Source organism: Lissotriton helveticus, chromosome 2_1 (assembly GCF_964261635.1).
Source record: "Lissotriton helveticus chromosome 2_1, aLisHel1.1, whole genome shotgun sequence".
Classification (NCBI taxonomy): domain Eukaryota; kingdom Metazoa; phylum Chordata; class Amphibia; order Caudata; family Salamandridae; genus Lissotriton; species Lissotriton helveticus.
Window position 1 is genome coordinate 396335595 of NC_136059.1, and position 27580 is coordinate 396363174.

At 42.6% G+C, this 27580-nt stretch overlaps 2 protein-coding genes across 3 annotated transcripts in view; one reads left to right on the forward strand and one right to left on the reverse strand.

Moving 5' to 3' along the window:
• Nucleotides 1–3275, forward strand: part of CCDC152 (coiled-coil domain containing 152) — an 880762-nt gene extending 877487 nt beyond the window's left edge. For both annotated transcript variants that reach the window (XM_078675028.1, XM_078675029.1), the window contains one exon: nucleotides 1179–3275. In XM_078675028.1, the coding sequence (XP_078531154.1) occupies nucleotides 1179–1301 (123 nt within the window). In that variant the 3' untranslated portion in view covers nucleotides 1302–3275. The remainder of the gene's footprint in view (nucleotides 1–1178) is intronic.
• Nucleotides 1389–27258, reverse strand: SELENOP (selenoprotein P). The gene is made up of 5 exons (XM_078675027.1): nucleotides 27164–27258; nucleotides 20089–20312; nucleotides 11208–11420; nucleotides 10489–10606; nucleotides 1389–3459 (listed from the first exon to the last, which is right to left on the reverse strand). Exons 2-5 carry the CDS (start codon nucleotides 20292–20294, stop codon nucleotides 2863–2865), a joined length of 1134 nt encoding a protein of 377 aa, XP_078531153.1. The 5' UTR covers nucleotides 20295–20312; nucleotides 27164–27258; the 3' UTR covers nucleotides 1389–2862.
• Nucleotides 27259–27580: the final 322 nt, after the last annotated feature.

The following is a 27580-nucleotide window of genomic DNA, read 5'->3' on the forward strand; positions in this document are numbered from 1 at the left end:
AAGATTAAGCCATGCACGTGTAAGTACACACGGCCGGTACAATGAAACTACGAATGGCTCATTAAATCAGTTATGGTTCCTTTGATCGCTCCATCTGTTACTTGGATAACTGTGGTAATTCTAGAGCTAATACATGCCGACGAGCGCTGACCTCCTGGGATGCGTGCATTTATCAGACCAAGACCAATCCGGGCTCGCCCGGCCGCTAGCTTTGTGGCTATCTGTTGTTGAAAAGAAAATTAGAACTAAAGTACTCACCTGACAAGATCTGGCAAAATAAAGCAACAAGAAGAATACGGGAGAATTTATTGTTGGCGTAAATATATGAGCGGTGCTCAGAACATTGATTCTGTGTTATATGTCATATGTGTGTAGACAGTGTCTGCTCTCATCTAACACCGTTGGGTGGTCGCTGTTTAATACTTTTCTGAGCACTCTCATACATGAGGGAACTGAAATTATTGTGTAGCTACATCCAGGTGCATCATATTGCGCAGTCTATACTCCACCACCTGTGAAATGTTGTCCCTTTGTGAGTATGTTGGAAAATATTTTTTTAGAGCAGCCTGCCCTTAATAAAACAAAACTTAAAAGTTTCATTTTTCTTTTTTAAATGCATCCCATTTTCCTTCAAGGAAAACGGGCTGCATTTAAAAAAAAACAAAAAAATACTGCTTCATTAAAAAAGCAGTCCCAGACATTGTGGTCTGCTGAGCCCAGCAGGCCACCATCCCTGGGAGGGCCTGTCATTCCCAATGGGATCGCAAATTGCGAGAGGCTCCTTAATATTTATGAGACTCGCAATTTGTGACCCCATTGGGAATCGCAAACAGTGTTAAACACACTGTTGTACATGCAAAATAGTGCCTCGCAAATTGCGAGACGCAAATACTCGCAATTTGCAATGCGCTTTTTTGCAGGTCTTACATCTGGCCCCTAGTCTTGTATTTCTCTCTAATCTGCAGCCTCCTTTATTTTATGAGCATAGTGGAAGTTCTAAGACGTGGCATCATCAACGCTGAAGCATACTTTTTGTTTAAAGCCTTAGGTTATTGCCAGCTCAAGAATATAATGCTATAAAAATCCTGAATAAAGGTTTACAATATGTCTTGTAATATTATATAAATGAGGATGTTTATCAATATCTGTAAAGAAAAGTAACCTTTGCGTTTTTCTAGAAACTGCAACATTTGCAAGATGAAAAAAACAAGGAAATTGAAAGTCTACGAAACTCTATTAAAAATTTGCAACAGCAACTTAGCATCTGCCAAGATTCACAGTTAAAACGTAAACGTTTCTAATCAATCATCATTTTCCACTCTATTTGTAAAGAATTGTGACAGTACATTAAAAATAAATCAAAATATAAATAAAGTGAAAACAATACATTACAGGTTTATATGTTATGTTTTATTAGAGGACTACTAAGTGACTCAGTCAAAAAGGGCCATTCTGCTTTCCTTTCATCTCTCGTACTTCTTTGCATTCACCATATGATTTTTCAAGTTTTCTAGGAGGGGTGATTTTCCTACAAACCATCATTGAATATGGAAAATACTGTAAAAGCATCAATTCACGTTCTTCTTTTAAGCCATTTATGAAAGAGGTACAGCATTTTATCTAGTTGAAAACACATACATATGTTTAGTAAAGTAGGTGAACAGGAAGGTTCTGTTATTTATATTGTGTATAGAAAAGAGACGTGTTTCATACATGGGAAAAAGTAAGCCAAGGAATAGATACATTCAGACAACGCAACTGCAGTTTTGTCATTTGTTGTAGATGAAGTCAAACACCACTTACAAAAGTACTTGTTTACAAATTACTAGACTAAATTCTTGTTTGGAAAATACATTCATGAAGTACAGTTATTACATTAATAAAGAAACCCTTATTATCTGCTTCGGGTCCTTTTTTTCTTTTTCACCCTATCTTCCATTTAGATACTGTATGTATTTCATACATAAGGTTTGTGATATTCCTTTAAGCGTTCACATTTTTTTTCTTTCTGTGAATTGTGGAGGTTCTTTGTTAAGTCCTAAGAGGCATGGGCACTTAAAGAGGTAACATAATGTGTTTACCTGATATATTTGTTAAATACTGTCAGCTATCTGGTATAAATTCTTACACTATTTCGTTTACTTTCATTTGTGTAAACGTGTAATCAGATGTTCATCTTAAGTATGTGAAAGGTGCTCCACCAAATCCTGCTATTCTACCCCCAAAAAAACTGTCCTTGTTCATTATTTCAGTAGACCTTGATGAAATCACTATGCCCGTAATGGTTTTTTGGAACAGGAACGGGTGATGCTATTAAATAGGTGAATTTAAATTAAAAAAACGGTGTCATTCATTGATGTGGAGGACGAAAACAAAGACATCATATTTTTTAATGGCAATAAACATTGTCTTTTGGAGAAGACTCTAGTAGGATATAAAAAGTGGTCAAGGAGTATTCTCTGGCTTCCACCCATGATTGCCTGCTAAGTATCAAACAGAAGCCCCTAGGTCATAGTTTATGCTTCTGTCATCATTAGTGCAAACAATGCTTTAGGAGATAAGCACAAGAGCAATAGTAAATTATGGACACTAGCTGCTCCTAAATTGAACAGTGCTTGACAGTCGTCGCTTTGTTATTTTGAATACATTCAACCAAAGACTAAATGCCTTCGCATTTACCAGTGGTAAACATATTAATTTGATTCTAAAATAACGCATGCCAATTACTGTGTGCACTTTGCATGTTTACTTTGTGACTACCTGTCATTGTCAAGAGCCTGTTGCTTCTGGTCACTTTCAAGCAACAGCGGGTTCTGACTCACTGGGCAACTGTTCATCTAGTTGGTCTGTAGCTATTGATTGTCAAGCAGCTGGGGGCAAACGTCACTGTCAAGATTCAGAGGCACTCTCTGACAGCAGTTCCTGTCATTTACAGGAAGATGGAAGCCCACTGTTACACTGTCAGGTGATCCCCCTGGATGACTCGGCCAATGACAGCTGCCGTCAGTGTCAGCATCAACTCGACGAAGTTAACCCTGACACTTCTTGCCAGTCTCATAATAACTGCTTTTGTCAGCTCTTTTGTTTATTTCAAGGTCTAATGCGGGTCGGAATTTTCATTTCCCTTTGTGGTGGGGATCCCATCAGATCTTTTTGTGGAAAAATATTTACAACCTGCTGGCCACTTTGTTGCCCTTGCCTGTTTTGACCCACTACCCTGTTACGATTGTGAGAGTGTGGCATTAGCTCATGAACCAAACCCTGTGGATTCTTGTCTTCTGAAAGGCGGTCACCTTCATGGTGGTGATGGTGACGCCTGTGTCCGTGACCTCTATGTTCAGTTGGGTCATGCGGGCGAGCGTTGTTCATTTTGGGGGGCTCCTCAGGTTGAAGTTCCTCAGTTGGACCTTCTGCTGGTACCTTCAAAGCAGTGCTACACACGTCATCAGCTATTTGTGGCTACAAAAAATACATAGCAGAGCGAAAATGATTAACTGACATTTAAATACATTATAACAAACATGAAAATATTTATAAAACTGAACAAATAAAGAGCTTTCTACTTCAAGTTTCTTATCTCAATAGTTTTTTCCTACTATGTATTTCTATTAAAACGGTTTGCATGCATTATGTATGATACAATTTGGATGGGCATGAATAAAGATGTTGAAAATGGTTTTCTGCACACTGTAGTCTTAAACCACATTAAAATGTGTGGATTATCCCACACAATGTGTGTTAATCTAAAAAAGCAGCTTGCTGCATATTAACATTGGAAGGGCATATCCTAACTGCACAAATCCTGATGTAAGTAAGTAATGCTTTATTGTGCATGGTTATTTAAAACCTTTACAATGTAGAAAAGAGTTTGATTAATAAAACATAGTTCAAGTTTGTACATATTAGGACAATAAATCATTCAGTAAAAAACATACTAAGGCAGAAGCATCAAAGTTAAAATAAAGTATGAGTTCCGTTAGACAGCCTATTTGTCATAGTAAGTTGTGCTGTAAGTTGACCCTTGTTGCCAGCAGAGGGGCGATATGGTAAAGTGCCAGTGCAATAAGAGCATTTTAGAAAGTGCCACTTCAATAAAAACATATTTGTGTTAAAAAAGAAAAGGTGATTAGTTATTTTGACAGTTCATGCTATCCCTGTAATGTGGTCAGTGTTATTCAGTATAGTTCAAAGTGGCTATTTGCTTTCAGCATTGACCTCCACCTAGTAAAAATCAAGGCTTGGCGGGTGACAACATGAGGTTTGGGTAAAATTCACGGGCCTTAATTATGGCACTTCTGCTTGAATTAGACCAAGAGATGCAGCATGTTATTCGTCTTCGCCAAATGTCTGGCGCAGGCTAGACCTTAGTGCAAGCACGCTTTGGATCTCGATACTCAAGGGGTTGATGCGATTAAGTACAGTGCGGTGTTCTTCAGCAGATGGTATGGCAGAGACTGGATGGTCCATCTGTTGGGTCAATATCCGCTTGCATCCTAGGTGGGCTGCTAGTATGTTCCTCTCTCTCAGTGCTACTATTGTCTTTCCTGATGGTTAAAGCGATAAACGTTGGTGTCTGTCGGATTCCCTGCCGGGGCCACACTCTCCTGGAGTTGGTTTGTAGACGCTTAGGATTATTTGGACGCACCTCATGCCGACATAATGTCACCTATTCCTTTGCCAGTGCCAGTTGGGGCTTAATTTTTGAGGTTAGAGTGGTTTGATCCTCTCACCCTTCGCAGTGCTGCTAGGTTTTTAGCTATCCTTCAGCCTTTTGAAACGGGTTTCCACCTTTTCAAGGAGTTTTACCATTCTGCAGCTCAATTGGATGTCGTCGCCATTGAAGCAAGCCAGCACCGCTTGCCTGCAGGGACGTATCCTGCGGTTGTTAAAAAGTGGCCTCAAGAGGAACCGACGTTCTTGAATGAGTTCACTGCAGATGGCAATGAGATGTACTGTGTTCTCTTTGCCGTTCCCACAAAGCCGGCATGTTATTGGTAGCTGCGGGCGTAACCACAGTGGTAGGTGGGCCGCTGATGGCAGTAACCCTAGGCGAAATTTCAGGAACTTCTCTTTTGTTTTTTTAGAGAAGCCTGTCTGTATATAAGCTTGGGGCGAGGGCTTGATGTACAATTGAATTGTAAGCCAGCCATGAGCACGCTCTGTCAAGGCGGCTTTGTCCTGCAACAATGATTCTTTTCAGACTGTCTTATTAACCAACTATTTATAGCCTGCTGGAGAGCCTGGGAGTTCCCATAGTTGCCGTAAGCTGAGTTGATCGATAGCGGCCTCCAAGTACAGCATTGCCGGGAATGTTTCTTTATCTTGAAGTTCCTTCCATAGGAGAGCATTTAATGTTTTCGGATCTCCCCTGCTTACTTTGTGCCAGCTTTTTATGTAGGTTCCTTTACGCGCCAGCTCTTCTTTTGGTAGCCCAAGTTCTAGTCTCATCTGAGCGGACGATGTGTACCTAGGAAGGCAAAGATCATGAGTAGCACCTTTGCTACCGTTCCATCTACTGAAGCAGCATCCCTCCCCCTCATTGCTTTACTGTCGTAAGTGATGGCTGGGATTAATTTTGCCTGGATCACCTTTATACGGGTAATAGGCTTGGACCAGAGACCATGTTTTTTAAGGTACTAAGTACCACCGCATCCATTAGCCCTTTCCTTTTTATGGCATCACATTGCGGCTTGAAGTTGCCCTTTCGGTCTATGATGACCCCAGGTATCTATATTCACAGATCGTTTTCAAGCTTCCTTGATGCCAAGAGCTAATTCTGTGTTATTTTCTTTTTGGGGAGATTAATGCACATAACTTTAGATTTTTCGCTGTTGATGCTAAGCCTATTAGCTGCAGAATATATTGTTGTAATGTCCAGTAGCTACTGTAGGCCTACGGGGGTCCGGCTAGTAAGTAACAGGTCGTCTGCGCAAAAGAGGTTTGACAGCTGGGAGCCCCCGAGCTTTGGTGCGTGCGAGTTACTTTCATTTAGCAGCGTGGATAGCTCTACCATGAAAAGATTAAAAAGTGTTAGAGCGAGTACGCAGCCCTGTTCTACCCCTGTGCTTGTTGAGATCTTCCTTGTTAGGTATTCGCCAGAGCCTAATTTGACTTGCACCCATGTCTCGCTGTGCAGAATAATTAGTTGGTTTAAGAGCAACTAGGGGATGTTCAGCTTTTTACATTTTTCCTGATGTAAAATGTTGTGTTAAGCGGTGCAAATAAAAATGTTCGATACCAAGTGAGGAGGTACAATGTATGGTGCTTCATGCATTCCTTCTGTACTCCAATGTTATGCTAATTTACTTTTACTTCAGGAGAGACCTTAAACCTGTAAACTTCAAAGGGTAACTCTGTGTTACTGTGCTCATGATATCGCAGCATTTTTACACCCAAATGAAAGTTAAGAAGGGCACACCAAGAGAGCAATGTGTTGTCTTTGTAACCTAAAATAAAGCCAACAATTTCTAAACATCTTGCTACTGTTAAAGACTTGAATGAGACCTGAATTTGCGCTGTATGTGGGTACTTTATTTGCATCTAATTGTTCCTTTGATACTATTCCTCGTTTGTCTCCTTTGAGGTATAAATGCTACTTTTACCGTTGGTAGGACCTAGTTGTTACAGTCTTAACGTCATAGGCATTTCCTTATTTTGGACATTATAGACCGCATTCACAGAAGCTTTTTGTGTAATTAAATTCAGTGTTGCGCCATAAAATTAATTTGCAGTGGCAAAATCCATTTCATGATTCACAGAATCAGGGAATAGTGAGGTTTTACCCTTGCAAATAGGATGTGCTATTCACCAAATATTTACAAGTAGGTTCATGTGCTGAAATGTGTGCAAATGTACTGCTGTCAGGAGTAAATGGGATTTCATGTTGAAAATAGGTCATGAGTAAACCGGAAATCGGTTACGTTTATGTGGATGGGGTTTCTACATGAGGACAATGTTTTCACAATAGTGAGACATAAAAAACGAAAATGGTTAATCAGACAGCTCATTGTCCTTTCTCATTTGAACTCATTCTGGATTGAGTACAAGTCAGGAGGGGCAACGAGCTGACTGACAGCCCAGGATACTATGCTGAGTACGAGTCAGTTTGGAAAATGTACAACATTCAAAAGAAGACGTTATAAAAGAAACCAAACATTCCAGGAATCTTCTGCAGACTGTAGAGAGTATAACACCAGCAGACATTAATTTTATTTAAAACTATGAAATGAAGTAACATTCTACATGTAAGATATAATAATTTAAAAGGCATTTTTCTATGAAGCTACAATTGTAACTGGAGAACTAGTGCATACGAGAGTTTATAGCCCTTAAAAAGAGCGTATGTTACAGGAATAAAACTTATTGGCTGGCATGTGTTTTGAAATGGAATAACCAAGTAAATATGGAATTGCTCTGAAGCTTCATGATCTTCTTCAAAAGATTTAAGGTCAGAAGACACACAAAAGATGTATCCCCCACAAAAACTGAGTTGACCATCTTATTGAAAGACGTCTCCATTTGTCAAAAGAGCTTTACAGTATATTCCAACATCAGAACTTCTAATTAATTTTACTATAAAGGTTGTCTAACGTCTATTGGTAGTAGGACCTGTTGCAGCTGCTTCCTGATAGTAGTGCCAATTGTTTGCTGGAAATTGTTAATCTAGTGAGTACTCCTTGAACACTTTATACATTTTCAGTAAAGTTCTAAAGACTCAAAACATTGTTCCCAATGTGTGAGAAATCCAACACAACAACTTTCCAACTTCTTTCAGGGATCCTTTATGACTGAATTGGCACTCATATTTTTTGCTAAAGTTGACTTAAAACCTGTGTTATATAATGGACCCCCTTCGGGGGTAGGAAGTGCCCTGTGTAAGCAGGGGCTATTTGGTGACAGTTGTGGGGGCTGGGGCTCTTTGCCTCTGATGGACCCGGGTCATTTCTACTATAAATCTGCAAACTGATCCAAGTACAACCCTTTCAGCACTTTACCCTCAGTGGTAGCAATGGCAGTCAGTCAACAGCTTCTCAGGGAGGTTAGTGTAGGAGTATGACAGGCTCAGCATTCAACAGACAACCAGTACTTTAATACAAGGTAAACGCAATGCTACACACTACACTAAAGTGTCATGTACTCGCAGTCTCTTATGAAGGAGAGGAGTTGGCCTAACGGCTAGGGCGCTCGACCTCGGACCTGGAGGAACTGGGTTCGAGTCTTGGTAACGACGCCAAACTTCCTGTGATTCTGGGCAAATCACTTAATCTCCGCGTACCTAACAAAAATGAATGTGTGTCCTAATGTAACGTAACTGGTGCTATGTAAAGCGCTCTGATACCCAATTCGGTTCGGGTCTAGTTCGCGCTATATAAAACTCTGCCAAAAAAAAAAAAAAGACCATTGCCTCCCTTGAGGATGCCCTCTTTTCTAGCTCCCTTTGACTAAGGTACCGCAGTGTAGGTTTCAGCACAGATGTAGCACCCCTCCTCCCCTTCTTTTGGTCTGGTAGGCACTAGCAAGCACTCAAGCTCTCAACTTTCGTCTCAGCTGAAATAGGGGTTTGTATTAGGCCTAAATCTGTCCTCTCAGTCATGCTCCATCTGCGGTCTAGGAACATGCATCGGCTGCAGGTGTTTTAGTGCGACTGCTGTGTTTAGTCTGTACTGCTCTTCCTGGAACTCGGTGTTGGTAGTGGATGGACCATCAGGTTGCACCAGGACCTCCTCCCTCTAGGACAAGGTGAGTCATTTTTAATGGTTTGGTCCTCCTTTGCTGAGGCGGCGACATGGTCCGCTTCTGGTCACAGGTCTAGGGATGACAGCTGATTCACTTCAAGCCAATTTAGTGCAGCAGTGGTTGTTGTGTCTGGTCTGGCACACTTCTGGTCAGCACTTCGGCACCCATACAGTCACTTGGGCACCCAGTGACTAGTGCCTCAAGTCAGTAGCTCACTTCAAGCGGTGTAGTCTTGTTTCGGCACAGGTTTGGGTACGTGCCATAAGGCTAGCCATGATATAGATCTGTTTGGGCACACTTGAAGCAAGTGCCACAGTACATGGGTTTCTTCTTCAGTGGAGCAGGACGCTCGGGCACACATGGGTCAAATGCTAAAACTTTGATAGAAAAGCCACTTGAGGCATATTTGGTGAGTGCTGCGATTTAGCAATTGTCTCCTCTTCAGATACACAGACTGGTCACATTTAGAAGCAAGGTTTTATGGCTGCGACAGCAAGGATGGCACATCAACCAGCTCAGACACACTTTGCCAGTGCAAAATGATGACCAGCTCAGAGTGTGGAGCATGCATGTCATGCTTCCACTAGTCTATCAGATGCACACAGCACCATTGTCATCTGCATTTGCCCACAACAGTAGTCCACTCCTCCTGTAGGGTTGGCTCATTCCTTCTCTTCTTCCAGTCAAGATGCTCCAGGCATTGTATATCTAGGGGAAAGCTCTTCTTTCAGTTCACACTCCAGGTGAAGCTCCTTACCTCCTAGAAGCTGTCTGTCAGGCAGATATCAGCCATTGCTGCTCAAATCTTCTCTGGGTTTTCTGTAGCGACCCCCCACCATGGCCAAGGAGAACATGTGGGTCAACAGCTCCCACTCATATATGAGTTCTGCAAACAGGAGATGTACCTGTCTGTCTTTTAGAACCAGTTTGGGTTCGTTTTTCTTTCATGTGTCCTTCACAAGCTTTTTTCCAGACTCAGTCTTTGTCTACGGTGATGTTCTTCACAGCAGGGGCATATCCAGGCAATAGCACCCACAACAGAGGCACAACAAGTCATGAACATTCTGCACTCGGCTATCACAGTCACACCTGGCCGTCATCAGGAAGAGAGATAAACGGCTGATCCCATTCTAAAAGACCTTTCACACTGTTTACCACAGAAACTGCAATCCCGCCCTTTACCTTTACATCCACCAAACTGCAGTATTCAGGGAGACTAATCAACAGCTCTCTACAGCAAAAGGACTGCATTTAATTTATAAGGGAAGTTTGCCTCCTCTTTCCTCACTTCAGCGTCTAGGCGTTTCCCCCAACTCTCAGTATAAGTCATCTTGCCTCCATCTGAACAGCGATTTGCACTGAGTTGCCTTACTCAAGATTTAGGAGGCCACTCAAAGCCATGCAGGGTGGCTTTGCATGGCTTCATAAATTGGATTGAGAACCCTGCGTCAGGCCTGTACCTCTTTACGTGGGGCAAAGGTGACGCAGGGTTCTCATAAATAAGCCCCTGTTATACATTTTGAAATTCAAAATAAATGTGAAAAGACTGCTTTTACTGTGTTCTAAAATCTCTGTTAAACAGCATCGCAAATGTGCCCTCTGTTTATGGTCTGCATGGCATATTTAAGGACAATGAAGCAAAAATAATTTTAAGACGGATTAAATCAATCACGTGTTTCATTATTGTGTCATTTAAAGGACACTTCTGCTTTACTGTATCTTAATATTAATATAACTAGGGCATGAAAGTACCGTATTTTTGCAGATGCCACATTTGTTTTCACAGTATGCGATTCTTATGGATTCCTCAACGTATGGAAATGAGAGAAAGGTGTACGGCAAACTCAGGTGAGATACAAGGCGGCCGCACCTAATGACGAGACAAGAAGGTACATTAAGAAGTAAACAATATTGACATTATTGAGGTACAAAATACTAGAAAGACCACCACCATACCTACATGCACTTCATAACGGCCCTGGGAGACTTCTATAAAATAAGAAAAGTTCAACACTTGCACATGAATTTTAATTCGTATTCGACTGTGTGATGAATGTGGCCTGAATACTTTAGTCAGAGGGGAGCAGGAAGGGTGAAACTTCATAATGACCAGTAAAATCAAGCAAATTGGGCCAGTACGATTAAGATGCGAGATGCCAATAAGACCTCTTGGGTGAACGGGCCTTTTTGAAAGGCCCTCGGGTGTGGCAACAGGTGTAAGAGGGAAAGCCAATGTCCTTAAAATAAAATAATACATTACAGAGGTGGAAAGAGATTAACTGCCATGAACATACAACATATATTTTGCATGTACCATTCTTCACATGTCTTCCAAACATATTTAATCTGTCACAGTGATGAGAAATGTAAAGAAGCGGTTGTGTACAAATGGCATAGTGCTTAGAGATCCACTGTTACATGAAGCATAATCGAAGTGCCATTATTGGGTGTATCTTGGAGACACCACATACCTGTCATAAATCAGAAAATCATCCTTGTTTCCCTTTAGAAGGCTCCAAATGTCAGGCTGAGTTTCATCCTGCTGGTACACAGAAATGGATTCTGAGACTCTCTCTTTCAAAAGATGGTATTTTAGTTGAGAGGGCTTTCCTTGGTGATTCACGACAACGAATGAAATGTTCACCAGGCCATCCTTCTCCAACTTCAAGCGCAGTTCTTCCAATCTAGACATAGAAAAGATAATTGCTACACTTGTAGAAATTTTCCAAAGTGTTTTAGTTTGTGCTACTACCTCTCTGACGAAACGGTTTTTAGCAATGTTTTTATTTGTACCACGTGGCATAATTGTACTTGAGACACATTTCTCAGGGTGTGACCAGGAACCGAATTAGTTTAACTATGCAGAAAAGCACAGTTAAAAATACCAATGATACATGCAGTAATAAACCTTCATAATTACACGTCACGAAGGAGTTTAGTGCTTTATGCACGTAAAGAACGCCAAAGCAATTTGTGAACGTCCTAATAATCTATAGGTGAGAGCATTATTCTGTACATTGCAAGATGTCAATGGTGTTCAGATTTCCAACAAATAGATAGTGGTTTAATGATAATCAATAGTTTCATGTTTAAAAAAGACTGTGTTGTTGAGGCTTCTCCAGAGCCAGCTTTAGCGGTCTGTTGCAGACAGCATTAGAAGCAATACTTTAATATATCCTTAAAATGTGGTGTTGGCGTGCTCGTTGTTCAGGATTGAATGGCTTTCCTGTCTATGTTAATTCTCAGTTCCTGTTCTGATTGATTGCGCGTGTGTAGCCTTCCAGTGCTGATGAGGTGGGAGCTGTTTCTTTTTGTGTTTTTCTACCATTTGAGCTTTGGTACACATTAGAAGTGCAAGTTCTGTTCCTCTCGACCGTCCTCTGCCCCAGCCTCCTCCCCCCACCCCCACCGACACCGAGCAGTGCTGCGGCTTAGTGTTTGTCCCATGCCTCTCTACCATCCGTCCGCATCATGCTATTGACTTTACCAATGCTTGAAGAACTGCGCCTGCGCTGGAAATGGCAAAAGCAGTGTCCTGCCAGCTTGAATGGTATTTAATATACTTACAAGTTGGTTGTGATGTTGCTTCTGGATGCTGCCGCACAGCCATCGTCAACTCACACATCGTCAACTCACACAAGCCTTTGAATGCCTCCCTTCTGCAACCTGCACCTCCCAGTAACCCTACTATCTACTCTATTCCGACCATCTCCTCTGTCAGAACCAAGCATCCACCTAAACCCTCCCGAGCACCCTCGTATAAACACAATATCCCGATCACCCTTCAGAGCCCAGGTGCCCCCGTCACCAAAACAGTCTTGACAGAGCTGCGCTGTCTGCTCCACAACTGCAGATCTGCAGTAAAACACAAACTTGAAATCTCCGATACCATCACCTTTCAAAATATAGACATGCTCATCCTCACAGAGACCTGGTTCAACGATCCCTCTCACTCTATCTTTGATCTCCTACTACCCACAGGCTATTCTTTACTTAGGAATGACAGAACTGACAGTGTTGAAGGAGGTGTTGCAGTCATCTTTAGGAACTCCCATCAACTGAAGGCTTTTCCTTTCAGCTCCTTCCGCACTTTTGAATGCCTTTCTCTTGAGCTACAATTGCACCACCGCTCTCCCATCAGATTCCATGTCATTTACCGCCCGCCGGGTAGCGGCCCTTTCGTTTATGGAGGAACTCACTGACTTCATCAGTGACCAATACTCGCAAAGTGACAATCAGACCTTCGTGGGTGACTACAATCTCCACTGGGGCTCACCGCAAGACTCTTCTGCGAACTCGCTGGCCACCTTCCTCTCTGCTAACGATATTATCCAACACTGCACAGAGTCAACACACTCTAAGGGCTCAATCCTGGACCTTGTCATTTCTAAAGCAGACATGCATTCTATCACTACCCCTATTCATGTAGACTGGTCTGACCACCTCCTCATCCCATTCTCTCTTCACCTATCACACTCTATAACTCTTGGACAACCTAAGAGGGCTACCTCCTGGTTCCGTGATGCTAAAAATATTGACGTTGTTTCCCTCTGTGAATCAGCTTTGTTATCCCTTCCAAGGCTAGACCCGAACCTAGATGTTGACAAACTCACCTCCCAATGCCTCACAGTCCTTGCAGTCGAAATCAATAACGTCGCTCCACTCAAAAGCAAAAGGATAAGGCCCACTCCCTCAGCACCCTGGTTCAACAAATCCCTCTATGAAGAAAGAAAGCAACTAAGATTCCTGGAGAAACAATGGAGACAAGCGCCCTCCAATGATAATCTGGCCACGCTTCGTTCAGCAAGATCCAAGTACCATAAGAACATCTTCCTTGGGAAAGCGTCGCACCTCAGAACCCTCCTTGACTCTGCCAAAAATAGACCCAAAAAACTATTCAATCTCATCAAGGCTCCTAACCGCTCTCCCCCAACCTCCAAGCTGGAGGATTCTACAAAGAAAGCAGCGGATATTCTTTGACGAAAAAGTGAAATCCCTTGTGGCTCAGGTCGCTCATCCTACCCCTCCAGAGGAGCGCAAATCCTTAGCCATCTGGCAGAACTTTGACCCCATCTCTGAAGATGCCCTCCTCAAGTGCATCCTCGAAACAAAGCCCTCCAACCATTCTCTTGACCCCATCACCAGTGCCATTGCCATTGACTTCTATTCCCATTCTCTTTCCTATTGGACCACTCTGGTCAATCTCTCCCTCTGTCAAGGCTCCCTTCCTGTCTCCTTCAAAACTGGGCAGGTCACCCCTCTGCTTAAAAAACCCACTGTTGATGCGAATGACCTCAACAACTTCCGTCCCATCACTAACCTACCCTTTCTTGCGAAGATCACAGAAAGATGTGTAGCAAAACAACTCTCTCGTCATATCAAGGACAATGATCTTCTTGACAATTGTCAGTCCGGCTTCATCCAAAACTGCAGCACTGAAACAGCCCTATTGCAAGTGGTTGATGACGCGCTGAGGATACTCAACTCTGGGGGTCCTGTCTTCTAATTCTCCTCGACCTTTCTGCAGCCTTTGACACTGTCAATCACGACACTCTCCTCAACACTCTGCAACAGAGAATGGGCATGGAGGGAACTGTGCTTAAATGGTTTGCTTCCTTCCTCTCTGATAGATCCCAAATGATCAAAATAGCGAACAGTCTTTCATCTCCTTTGGCAGTAGGTCAAGGTGTTCCTCAAGGCTCTATACTTGCACCCACATTGTTCAATCTCTACCTAGAACCAATGGGAAATCTAAGTAAATCCGGGATCCACTATCATCTCTACGCAGATGACACTCAAATCTACCTCAAGGTTGCCTCCACTCATGATCTCGACATCCTAAGCTCGACTCTCGACTCCATTCAAAACTGGATGTCAACTCATCAACTGATTCTGAATCCCTCCAAAACTGAATTCCTCCTGCTCTCTTCCTCACTTTCTCCTGCCCCGGTTCAATCATGGATGGATCAGATGACTCTACTTAACAATAAACCCATCATTGTCGACAGCGCAAAATCCCTTGGTGTCATACTCAACAACAAACTCAATCTAATCCCCCACATCAACTCCATTGCAAAATCTGCACGATACCAACTGCGCCTTCTTTGGGTAATTCGTCACTTTTTCCCTGAACAAGACCTTAAAACACTGGTGCAATCGCTGGTCCTCTCCAGACTGGACTACTGCAATTCTCCTCTTACTGGCCTCCCCAAATCCCACCTGTCACCCCTTAAATCTGTCCTCCACTCAGCAGCCCGTTTAATTTGTGGGGCCAAAAGAAGCGACCACATCACAACGTTGTTATCCACCCTTCGCTGGCTTCCAATCGAGGCTAGAGCTATCTACAAGACTGCCTGTATCACCCACAAAGCCTTGCACTCCTCCTCTCCCCGCTACCTGTCGAATAAACTGAAACTGTCTGGAGGCTTTAGACCATCTCGTAATGCAGAAAATCTACTGCTTGAACCCCCCACTTTCAAGAAGGAAAGATCGATAGCCCAATCCTTTTCAGGCAACGCAGTGAGAATCTGGAACTCACTTCCGCCTCAGCTCCGGACCACCTCCTCCTCCCAGGCCTTCAAAATGGACCTAAAAGTTCTCCTCCTCCAAAGACACCTCGAAATCTAATTCACGCCCTCTCTATCATCTGAAGGAAGACCTCCCATTATTGAAAATTCTATTGTCCATGACTATGGAAGTGCCTTCCCAGTGTGTTCTGGCAGTTTGAGTGTTTACCATTTATTGCAGTATTATCCTTGTACCTGTGTATGGTACCCTTTTGTAACTTGCACACGTCACTTTTCTCTTGTAATACACTGTATGCTACCTCTCACTTTTTGTTTGCTTTAGATACTTGCACAAGTGCCACCAATGCCTACGTAACGTTTGTTCTTGTGCTGGAGTGTCTGCCATTTATTGGAGTATTATACCTCTACTTGTACTTTGTACGCTTTTGTAACCTGCACACATATCACTTTTTCCTCCTGTAATGTACCGATTGCTACCTCATGTACTTTGGTTGCTCACTATTGTCACTTTTGATTCATGTAACTTGTTCACTTGTAATTTTTCTCCTTATGTATCATTACTGTTCCTTTTGTGAAGCGCTCTGACACCTTCGGGTAAAGTCCGCGCTATATAAAATCGCATAAATAAATAATTAAGCCATCTTACAGCAATCAGTTTACAAAGTAACATTGGTACACATTCCGAGATGGCTGCCACACTGCTGGGGTGCAGGAAGGGTAACTTGTGCTCCATTGCGCGTGTGCTCATTGTTCTTTGACATCTATTATTTGTTTTTGATTATTATTTTCAACCAGTTAGGAACGCACAGTACTGAAGGACATGGAAGGGAGTAATGATTTTAATGGGGGTACTGTGGTAATGGAGCCGACTGTACAACACAGCGACTGGCTTCAGAGGAGTTTGAAATAGAGAAGGCAAATGGAGTTTTACGCGTCCTTTTCCCCTGCTGTACAACACTGATGCTCAAGGGCTACTTTATAATTAGAGATTTCTAAGACTGTGGTGAAGTGTAATCCTGATCCTAGGAGCTCTTCCTAGCTGTGTGCCAGCAATGTGCTGCCATCATGTCAGGTTAGGCCCCGTTTCCCTCGTGTATGCAACTGCTGTGACGGAGGCGATGAACTTCCTCAAAGGAGTGAGCAAGGAGAGGACTCTGGGTGCACATTGAGTTGTGTACCTTGTGCTAGGCAAATGCTGTTGAGCCTAGACCACTGGTTAACGATTAGGGATAACCTGCTTTACCTATAGACAGCACAGGCCCTGTTCATGCCCAGCACAACTTTTCATGGGTGCGCCAGGCACAGGCTTTGACAGTGTGTAATATCACAGTTAATGCCCTCCCCTAGCGCAGATGTAAACTAGCACCCGCCCTGGAAGCTTGCTGGGGGTGTACGGCCATGTGAAAGCATCGGTCTGCCTTTCACTGTGCAGGTGGCAACTCGGCCAGCAGTGCCCAGCTCTGGTCTGCAGGCAGATGCCCGTGGATGCCGCGGTTGGCACCTTCTTCCCCATTACCTAGGACTCCTTTGGTGGGTGAGGGCGCACTGGCTAGATGGCACACAGTCACTGCACCTCCTGACAACTCTTTTGCCCACGTGTTTATTTATTTATTTTATTTATAAAGTTTTATATAGCGCGAACAAGATCCCGAAGGATATCAGAGCGCTTTACAATAATTTGGCAGAGAGGACAAAATTATATATACACAGCAATTGTGGAAAGAAAAAAAAAAGAAGAAAAAAAACAATTAAAAACAGTAAGCAATGGTACACATAAAAGGTATAATATTATGCAGACGATACGGTCCGTGACTGTTAGTTGTGCCATGGAGCTAGCAACAAAGAGACAGCCGCCTTATGAGTGCCACAACCCCTTATGGTAGGAATTTGCTCATTAAGAATCTTTTTGCTTCCAGTTTGAAAGCAGTCGTCGAGGCGAGTCTGCGTACATCCAGAGGAAGAGCGTTCCATATGTTAGGGGCAGCACCAGAGAAGGCTGGGTGACAAGTTCTCTTTTCATGCCTGTAATCTGGCACGAGCACAGAAGCAACCTGCTTCCTCATTGATGGGGTGACACCGCCTAGAGTTTGCACTGCTCTACCTGCGCGTGGGCTACAGAAGGGGTTCTCTTCTCTAGCATCGGTAGCTTCTGCAATACCAAATTGACCCGGTTATGTAAAGGCAAGCACCCCTGAGGCCCTTAGTCAAAGTGTCACAGGTGTATTTTAACATAGATGAATAGATCCACATTAAAATGTACAAATCACTGCATGTACAGCAAATATGTTTCATATTTTTTGTTTACAAATAGTTTGTTGCGTTTATTTTTCAAATTGGATTATATGTACGTAAAGTTAGTTAAGCTAATCGTGTGCACCATACGAAAACTATTCTTTTGCTACTTTTATTTCTGCCCATTAGATCTCTATAGTGCAGGGACGATTAGGTGGTAGTATCACCATATAAAATATAAATGACTAAAAAGCTGTACTCACCCCTCCGTTCACTTTTGTTTCCTACATCCTAAATGGACGTTAGAGTAACTCTCCGGCACTTACTTTGTGTTCTTGATGTAAGTATTGTTTTGTTGAAAGCATACCTTTCTTAGAAGAAGTACCATTCTATCATTGTGTGTTTTCTGAATTAATTATAACGTATAGCTAGCTATGATGCATCATTAACCCAGTGCTGTGGACACTGCGTGTCTCAGTCCTTTCAGTGTGTTGTGTTTTAGGGTGTGTGTCATAAAGATGTATGTAGTACCACAATAAACGAATAAATGATAAAGAATAACACGTCCTGCTCTTGCAGGCAGAACATTGATGGCTTATGGACTAAATAAGAGGCGTGAGATATAATGTGTCTGTATTCTATCTCTATCTCCGCCTTATCCATTCCCCGGGTTGTGGGTTAATATTCATGTTTTGAAGGCTGGAGTTGTGCCTACAAAGAATAGACTCCGAAATCAGTGAGTCAAACATTGCGCACCTTTTTGGAAAGCTTGTTGGGTTCGAGTGATGCCGGTGGTTATTCCTGTATGAAAGGCACCACCAACGGATATTTTTAGCATGTGGGCGTGCAGGAGGTGGAAATAGCACTCTCTACTTGTTTCCATATCTTTCTGAGGTTGTTAGGTTCTAAAACGATAACTTATCTTTTTTCAATGTTCCACATAGTTGTTCCCATTTTTGGAGCACTGATGCTGTTTGGTCTAGAGCACTGATAGCAAATTTCTTTTTTGAAGCTATCCTCAATCATAAATGTGGTTATGACCCTATGTTTTTACTTTATAGGGATACCCCCGCTTGTCGATCTGGGTAAATTAAAAATTTCAAAAAGTGTTAAGTTCTGAAGAAGGTGGTCAAAAATATTTGAGGTTCAGCGAAACGTGCATTGACCAAATTGTTGCAAACTCAGTTCACTACACACCAATGGAAGTCTAAAGAGGAATGGTCTCCATGGCATCAATGTACAATATTCGCTGTTCTGAGTTTTGGAGGATGAGAATATAGTGTGCATGTTAGAGTGTGTGAGTAAAGAGAAGCTTTGTTACCTTTGCAACTACTGAACTGCCCTGATGCATGCCTTCTGGTTAGCACTTTTCTTAAACATGCTGTAAGAGCTAGAAATTCGTTGAAATTCGTACGCACACTACTAGGCTCTGTAAATGTTTTAAAATGTTTAAAGAAGACCATTTTCTTGCTCAGCTTGATATGGTTCATGAATTATCTAGCCATGGAAGTTGCTGTTCTTTGCGGTGGCGTTGCCACTTTTCTGAAATTGTATTGTATGCTTTTAGTGATTTTAAAATAATGTATAGTTTTTTTTTACAGTGTTTTCAAGTCTTTTTCTTTTATGACCTATCATTGGTCGAATACAAATTATTTGACTGAGTAGGGTGATCTCTTTTTGGATTGTTGTGTATCATATTATAACGAATTTTCATTTGTTGTGTATCATATTATAACGAATTTTCATTTATTGTTATAGTATGGCAAATTCATGTACACATTTTAAGTGCTGTATATATATATATATATATATATATATTTTTTTTAAATTAATACACAGGTTTTGTTGTAATATGTAAAATTGATATAAAATAAATCATACTAAAGTAAATGAACAAGTGAAGAGTTTCTCTAGGCCCAGGGCTTTAAGTTGGGTAAAAAAAAACGGGGTGGGGGGAGGGAGTTTCTCAGAGGGGCGTGGCATGTGTAATTAAGGGCATGGCATAAAAACACCTCTAAAATCCTCTGCGTAGCATAATGTGTCGTCTGACTGGTATTTTACTGTTTCTGTCATTGCATCCAGATATATAATACAGCAAGTAACATTATACCTACAACAAGACAGGACTATTGGCTTGCCAATGGGTATTAGTTGCATAATAAGCAACAACTATGGCTTTGTTGCATAGCATTTGAAAATGCTTCAGTTCTGAAATGATGAGACTGTGAAAGAAGTATAAGAGTCTCTTCGAAGTTACATCCAAGGCAGTGAAGAGTGGCACTGCTGCAGAGTTAAGATTTTTTTTTTCACCCCGAGGGTGAGAGCAAAAATGGAGAGCCCGATAGGGACCCGTCTCAGCACCTGCTTTTTAGAACTGCTGGTGCTGAGCACTGGCAGGTCCCGGCCTACTTAAAGCCCTGTCTAGGCCTTTACACATGGGATTCAAGTCCTTTGATACATTTATATAGATTAAGCGGGAAGTGTTACTATTTATCATTGTTGTTTTTTCCCCCTTTCCCGAACCTGAAGGGATTCTTCTGGGGGTACTCTTTTGTTTCATGAGTTGCAATACCACAATATTCACCAACCATACCTGGAAGCCTGCAGCACGCACAGATATCAGCTAGCCTGCAGAAGAGCCACCACTGTCACCGACCCAGCAGAATCCAGCATCGGACTCCGCTCCCCAACAGACCAGTCTGGGGGCTTTTTGCAGTGGGGGTTGTCACCCTGACTCTCTGCTCCTCCACCTGGGAGGAGACAGAGAGCCAGGATGATCCCCAGCCCTCCTCCCCACATTGTGGGGGCTCGTTGAACCTGCACAAGAGAAGAAATATTAGAATATTTCATAACATTGCAGTGCACGATTCACAGATATAGAACGATTCTTCAATGTGTTTTGTTATTAAGCCAGTCGGTCAGTTACTAAGGAATGAATGTTAGAATTCTACGATTACGAATCCGACCATGCAAACAAACATTTGTATGTACTCCAGTAGCTTTACAATTTGTTTTGTCACAAAATTACACGAGAACTCTCATGTATAGCATTTACACATTCACAAATGTAAGTGATTGTGCTAATATGAATTTGTTAATGTTGGGCAAGCATGCATTTACACATTCTGTTTTCTCTATAGCGTGGGAAAACTTTTCTTCTATGTTCAGAAACTCTGCACTAAAACCCCACACATTTGGAGGTGTTTCTCCCCATTCCCACTGTGGATGGGGATTTAATCCCTGCCCTTGACACATCCACATCTCCAACAGTGTCCCGGTTGATTAGCGATTAAAATGTGTTAGTGCCTATTGAATGGTTGAGCTTATCCCACATATTATTTACATGCCATTACAAGACACAAGTGTAATATTACATGTGAGTAAATTAATTAAGGAGTATTAATTCATGTTTTGTGAATACATTTTTTTTTACATTTGTATTCCTAAAGCATGTCTTATACACACGTGCTAAACTAAGGTGCACAAATGGCTATGCAATTTGGACCCTAGGCACGTTTTTAAACAATACAGTTTGTTTTACAAAAGCGTTTGCAGATTTTGAATGAAGTTATCTCAACTCCGTTTACTTTTTTAATGTTGGGAGTAATATAACAAGTACTCTTTGTAAACCTGTTGTAATGATTGTACTTTCTTTGAAAAGAAAACACTAATAGAGTCAGTGAATCCTAAGGCATTTTTGGGCCATCTACTGCTTCTTTTGTTTGGGTATCTAATACACTCGTGTGGTTTTAATTCCAGTTGATTCCGCTGAAACTTGGAACTTGGTTATTGGTGTCTAATAGTGTATTTTAGTTTCAACAACGTTTGTCTTTCACTTAATTTATAATGTTAGCAGTTGTCATTGAAACAATGAACACGTTTAAAAAGTAGACTTTTTGTAACAAGACAGTTCAAGACTAGCTTGAGTCGATGTTTAAATTTCGAATTAAAAGTTCCACACGGTGGCAACATTGTATAAGGGACGAATACTGCGTATTCCGCTCTACTGTGAAATATCAGCAAAAAACGTTTTGAAGGACTTCAACTATAAGATAAACACCAACAATTTTGCTAGTTCGACAACACTAAAACAGAGACACAAACCTCCCACCATTACAGAATTAAGTGTTGAAATAGAAATCGTGGCCATGTCGAAATTGTAAGAGAACAAATAAGAAAATACCCAGTTCTTCCTACGTCAGGCTCTGGAGTTTATACTATTTGCACTATTGCCACTTCAACAGTCGAAGTACTGCTTAGTAAGAGCGCCCCTCACACTTGACGATTTAATCAGCAATGTGCTCGTTACATTAGAAGTGGTCTTGAAGTACATTTTCTGCAGCTGAAATATAAGATGTCATGTGCCTTTTTTTGGTGATTAAATGCAAAAGAGAAACAACGTTTTGATTTGTGGGTGCACAAAAGTGGGCCGGTGTTGTGTAGGAGTGGGCACGGGACAAAATAAAAAATGAATTAATTTTGGTTTAAAAAACTTCCCTGCAGCCGCCCGCGTCTTGCTGTTCGGCTCCTTTCCTCGCAGGCACAGGCTCCAAGCCTCCCCCGCGGCCAATCCTGATACTGTTCTCATGATTGAAAAAGCAGCATCAGGATTGACCTGAGCGCTCTGAATTTGCACTCCCAGGAAGACTGGGAGCCTTTGCCAGCTGTCTCCAACCCAGCAACGCAGCTGGGTTGGAGAAAACTTTAGTACGCATGACGGTTTGACCAGCCTGAGACAGCCAGGCAAACCGTCATGCCCACTGACAACAGTGCACTACCACTTCCCATGTGCATGTCATCCCCCAAGACTCGGCAGGAAAGGAAAAATAAAACGATAACAAAACGTGTTTATTATCGTTTAATTTTTCCTTTTCTGCTGTTTTGAGGTGGGGAGCAACGCTCCTTCGCCATAGTGGGAGTTTCTTAGAGTTAATGCCTGAACTTTCAACCGAACAAGTAAAAAAAAGTAAGCAGGGAGTGACTGTGTTTCCTACTTGTTCTTTCTAAAGTTCGTGAATTAAATTTTCAGTTTTAAAGTTGTGTGTGTGGTGCTAAGCATCCCAGTTGTGCACGGGCGCTAGGAGGGAAAGAGATGGCTCTCTCCCTTTTTTAGGTCGGGCCCAGCGGCAGCGCGCATGCACTGCTCGTTCTGCAAGGCATGCAGTAATTAAGTATGCTTTGGAAGACTTGCCTTCTCTCCGCCCATATATTTGATTGGCTGGTGTCATTGTCCTTGGTAAATGCTGGCTTCTGATTGATAATGAGGATTGTTAGTCCCACCTTGTTACCGCCCTCTCCCCATTTGTTACCTCCCATGAGGACTGGATCTTTTACTTGTGGTGTTACACGGTTTCCTTCATAAGTCGGTAAGCATTATTTTTTTAGGTCGAGCCTAGCGTTGCAGCGCATGCGCTGTCGCTTTGTGAGGCATGCAGTATTCAGTATAGTGTGGAAGCTCCTCCCACTCTTCACCCATCTTTTTCATTGGCTTAGGCCCTAAATGCTTTCTTCCGATTGGTTTTAGGCTTGTTAGTCCCTCCTCATGAGGACCATGTCTTCATTTGTATCCTTCCAAGGCTACTGGCCAATTTACTTCGAGTGGATCTTTTACTTGTGGTGTTACACGGTTTCCTTCATAAGTCGGTAAGCATTATTTTTTTTGGTCGAGCCTAGCGTTGCAGCGCATGCGCTGTCGCTTTGTGAGGCATGCAGTATTCAGTGTAGTGTGGAAGCTCCTCCCACTCTTCACCCATCTTTTTCATTGGCTTAGGCCCTAAATGCTTTCTTCAGATTGGTTTTAGGCTTGTTAGTCCCTCCTCATGAAGACCATGTCTTCATTTGTATCCTTCCAAGGCTACTGGCCAATTTACTTCGAGTGTTGCACTGTAACTATTTTCCTCCCATGCCTTCTCCCCCAATGCCCTCCTCCCGCAGTCCGTGCGTTCTCGCCCCACCACTCTCATTGTTCATGCCTTCTTTCTCCCTGCCCTCCGCCCGCACTCCCGTTTTCAAAGCAATAGATCTCGCGTAAATGTGAGTCCTATTTCATTGCAAATGCTTGTTTTTGGTAGACACTGGGAGATTTAGTGATTTGTCCTAGCCGTAAGTAGTGAAATTTTTTTATCGCGAACCAACAATGCTGACCACTAGACCTTCCCATGGCACTGATCCTGTAGGTGAAGCACAACTTTTAAAGATGACCACCACTTTATTGACAGAACATGGCGCATCTGCTGTGGTCCGTGTGCTGGACATCAAATGGTAAGGCACAATCAGGCCAAGTTTCCTGCCAGGGGAGAGTAAGGACGCTTTGCTTGAGCTGACGATGGCCGCGGTGAAGTACACGGTTGGAGGTAGTATAGCCAACTTAGTCCTTCTTTTGTGTCGACGGAGTTCTCCTTATTACCCAGATTCCTTCCTCTCCGCTTTAAGGCAGGGCTGTCGCAAGGCGGCGGCCTGGCTGCTGTGCAACACTTCCGGTATGTGCGCGAAGGCAACCGTGAACGGTGGAGGTGTTGTTCTGTGGCCCTGGATCGGCCTGAAGCCAAGGGGTACAAGGGCTACGGATGGACCATTAGCGCCCGAAGGTGAGCCAGCTCGGAGGCTTTTCACGTCCCGGGCTTTGTGTGGGGAGAACGGATAGGTCTGCAATAAGCACCTTGAACCTGGACAGAGCCCTAGGCTACCCCGAGGCTGTCAGGGCCTCACGGGCATCTCTCTTTTCCTGGCCGGCTTTCTGGACAGACTGGCTTTGGTCTCCTTGTCTAGGACTGGACAGAGCCCGCCCCCCTCACCTAACTGCTGGTTGCCAGTCAACCAGCAGGTTCGCTCTCTTTGCCTGGGGCTCTGAACAAAAGTATTTTCATCTCCCTGCCTTGTTTGTATGGGACCTTGGCTCCCGCAATATCTGTGACTGGAGTGTCCCCCTGCAGCCCGTAGACGTGTCACCCCACCTACCCTGATGTTCCTGCATAATAATATTTGATTGCCCTGTTAGCAAGAAGTCCCTTTGTCCATCTTCGGATCTAAGCAGAACCCACTGCCCCAGAGCACTGTCGTTCTATGACTCTGTGCAAACAGTCTCTTGCCTGCAAGGGTAGCCCACCACTTCTCTGGGCCTGGGCAGAGTCCTAGATCCAAAAGCAGCCCGTATACACTACATTTCTCTAACTAGGACTTGGTGCATAATAGTCTCCCCTTTGCAAGCTACCCTTTTACCACTTCTGCAAAGCCCCCACATAAAACACTCGATCTTCCACTGCCTTGTACTCTGTCATTGTCTGGTTTGCAAGGGCAACTCCATTGGGTATCATCTATCCCACCCCGGCCCCCTTGGTCTAAGACTTCTGCTCAGGTGCTCTCAATAGGCAGCCTTGTCATGGCTTTTCGATATAATATACGTTTGATCATCTCTGTAAAGTGCATCCACTGGTGTCTGCAAATATTGGCTCAGATACTTCTGTTAGCACTCAACCTGCACCTTTCTGTAGATCAGCCCAGTTTGACCCTTTTGGCAAACCACTCCAGCCTGGGCTATTCTGCCACCCACTCCCATTATTAATCTCCCACCCAAACACAGAATTGTTATCCTAACCTCTTCGTCAACCCTCCCTCATCTCAGGCTTGAGCACTTTGCACAGCTCTTGCAGCCTGGATTTCTTTGTTGGCCCACTATAGAAAATCCATTGTTGCTGGTTCTCTGCAAACACCCCAGTAACTGCTACCCGCTATGGTGTTCGGTGTATCTCGCATTGTTGACAGTATAGATTTTCTTTTCCTTGCCCCTCCAGCACCTTTCCCCTCACCACAAGTTAGATCAGTCTTTCAGCACATCACCTCTTTGCCTGGACTTGAAGGATTACCTCTCAAGTGAAGGGGTATGGTACTGTAAATATGTGCTTAAACTCAGAATGAATCTGTGACTAATTTTCTCAAATCGTCTACCTCAACTCTCTATGTACTTCACTCCAGCAACCTCTCCATTGCATGGTGTTGTGCAGACCTTTAGGTTTATAATCTAGGCCCACAACAGGCACCAATCCATTATCCTCAACTGTCTGGACCTCTGTGACTCATGTGATACAACTAGCGTAATGTTGACAACTATATCCCTCATGATCTGGTTTCTACATCAGACAGACCAGCTGAATTAATTCAATAGGCACCGCCCAGGGTTCAGTTTTTGGAGTCTTTTTTTCCTTAAAACCTTTCTTGGGCACATTATCTTAAACTTTTTAGGTCGAGCATTCAAGATCTCTTGTATATACTTTAGTATAAATACTTTAGTATATACTTATATGTGTATGTACTTTGTGGGTTCTGGAGATCAGCCCTGGGACTTGTCTGCTTCCGCTTAGGGACTTTTTTTATCTGTCCAACTGCCTCTATTAAACTGTCTTGATAGAAAATGATCAGCAGAGATCAGTAAAATACCAGAATTACTTTCTGCTCAGGGACTTTCTTTTTAAAAAAAAAATGTTGGCAACTACCTCTATTTAAATTTCTTGATAGAAAACGACCAACAGAGGTTAGTAAAATACCAGAATCACTTTAGCATTCTGTAGATTCCAGTCCATGGAAATTGTCTTCCACAAGCCCCCGTAGACAATAATATTTTTTTCAAATGTTGTATTTTCAGTGATATGACCACTGAAGGCCCTGCTTTTATATTAAAAACAGAGCTTTGGACCATATCATTTCCCACTGAAAGGCAATAATCTCTCCATGTGTTCCCATACCTGGTGTGTCATGCAGTTTGGTGCTTACTTTCCCTCTATGTTAAAGAACAGTAGATGTTTCAGCGCCCAGGCTAATGTGCTGTATAGCTAAATACATATAAGGTCCCAAAGGCGATACCTAATGCATTGCAAATGATTGTTTTTATTTGCAGCGCGGTACGCTTTCACTTTAGCGGCCACGCTTGTTTATTTAATTAATTTGCCACAAGGGCCAAAAGGGAGCGCTTCTACTCACTAATCTAACAAGTCTTTGCAATGCAATTGGTCTCGCATTTACGCCTGAGTTTGAGCTATTGACATTGCAAATAACAAAGCCATTTATTTTTGTTTTCGCTTTAAAACATAAATAAAAGGCATTGCCATTTACAATGCCAACAGCTTAAACTCGTGTAAATGCGAGACCTATTGCATTGCAAATGCTTGTTTTTTTTTAAAGTAAATACACCTACTCAAACACAAGAAAACAGGCGTTAGGCTCCGTGTAAAGCACTCATGCCCACTGCAGTACAAGGTCAGAGTCGATTCAGTCTCACTCTTTAAAAAATTCTTAAAAAAAAAAAATACATACGATATTAGATTACGTTATCCGATCTAGCAGTTCTGGCCACATCATGTACTGCAAACAGTCTTTCTTTACCTATATTTACCAAAAAACTCTCTAAGCAAATTAGCGACAAAACACTTTTTTAAAACCATATGCATAGCGTTTTTAAACATACTAATAAGCACGTGAACCTGTCTTGTCCGATGGCTCATTGCAAACGCTGCAACCCGTGTGCTACCTTTGCAGAAAGGTATCATGGTTTTCTGGGATTTTGCAGTATCGCTTCGTCAAGTACAGCATGACATAATTAAACACTCCCAGTACAATTCATTGTTAAGAAATTAGATGAATAGCGCGCAGCAGTAGATGAATACATCAGTACTCACTTCTGTACTTCGTTCCCCTCTCGCTTCTGCTGCAGTAAACACGCGGAGAACAGCTGCCCCGTCCTATTTATACTGTGCTTGTTTTTCAGAGTCGAGTGGGAGACAAAGTTCAGCAGTTTTATTTGGCATGACCTTGCAAGCGAAGCACTTACTTTATCTTTAGTAGACAGCTTATAAAAAAAACGTTGTTACCTATTTATGCAGGTTTTAAACTGACTGGAACAGTTAACGCGTTACCAAACACAAAAATAGTTGAATTCGTAGGAATGTTCCGCCCCTGTTGTCACCCGTTCTGCAGCAGTTATTGGTACAGCCCGGTAGGGGAAGGGAGGTCCTCGCATTCTTAAGTTGTTCACGTGAACTTGGAAGCCTGATTGCTGTGTTAGGCTTTTCTCTTGTTTCGTTTATCTCTTGTTT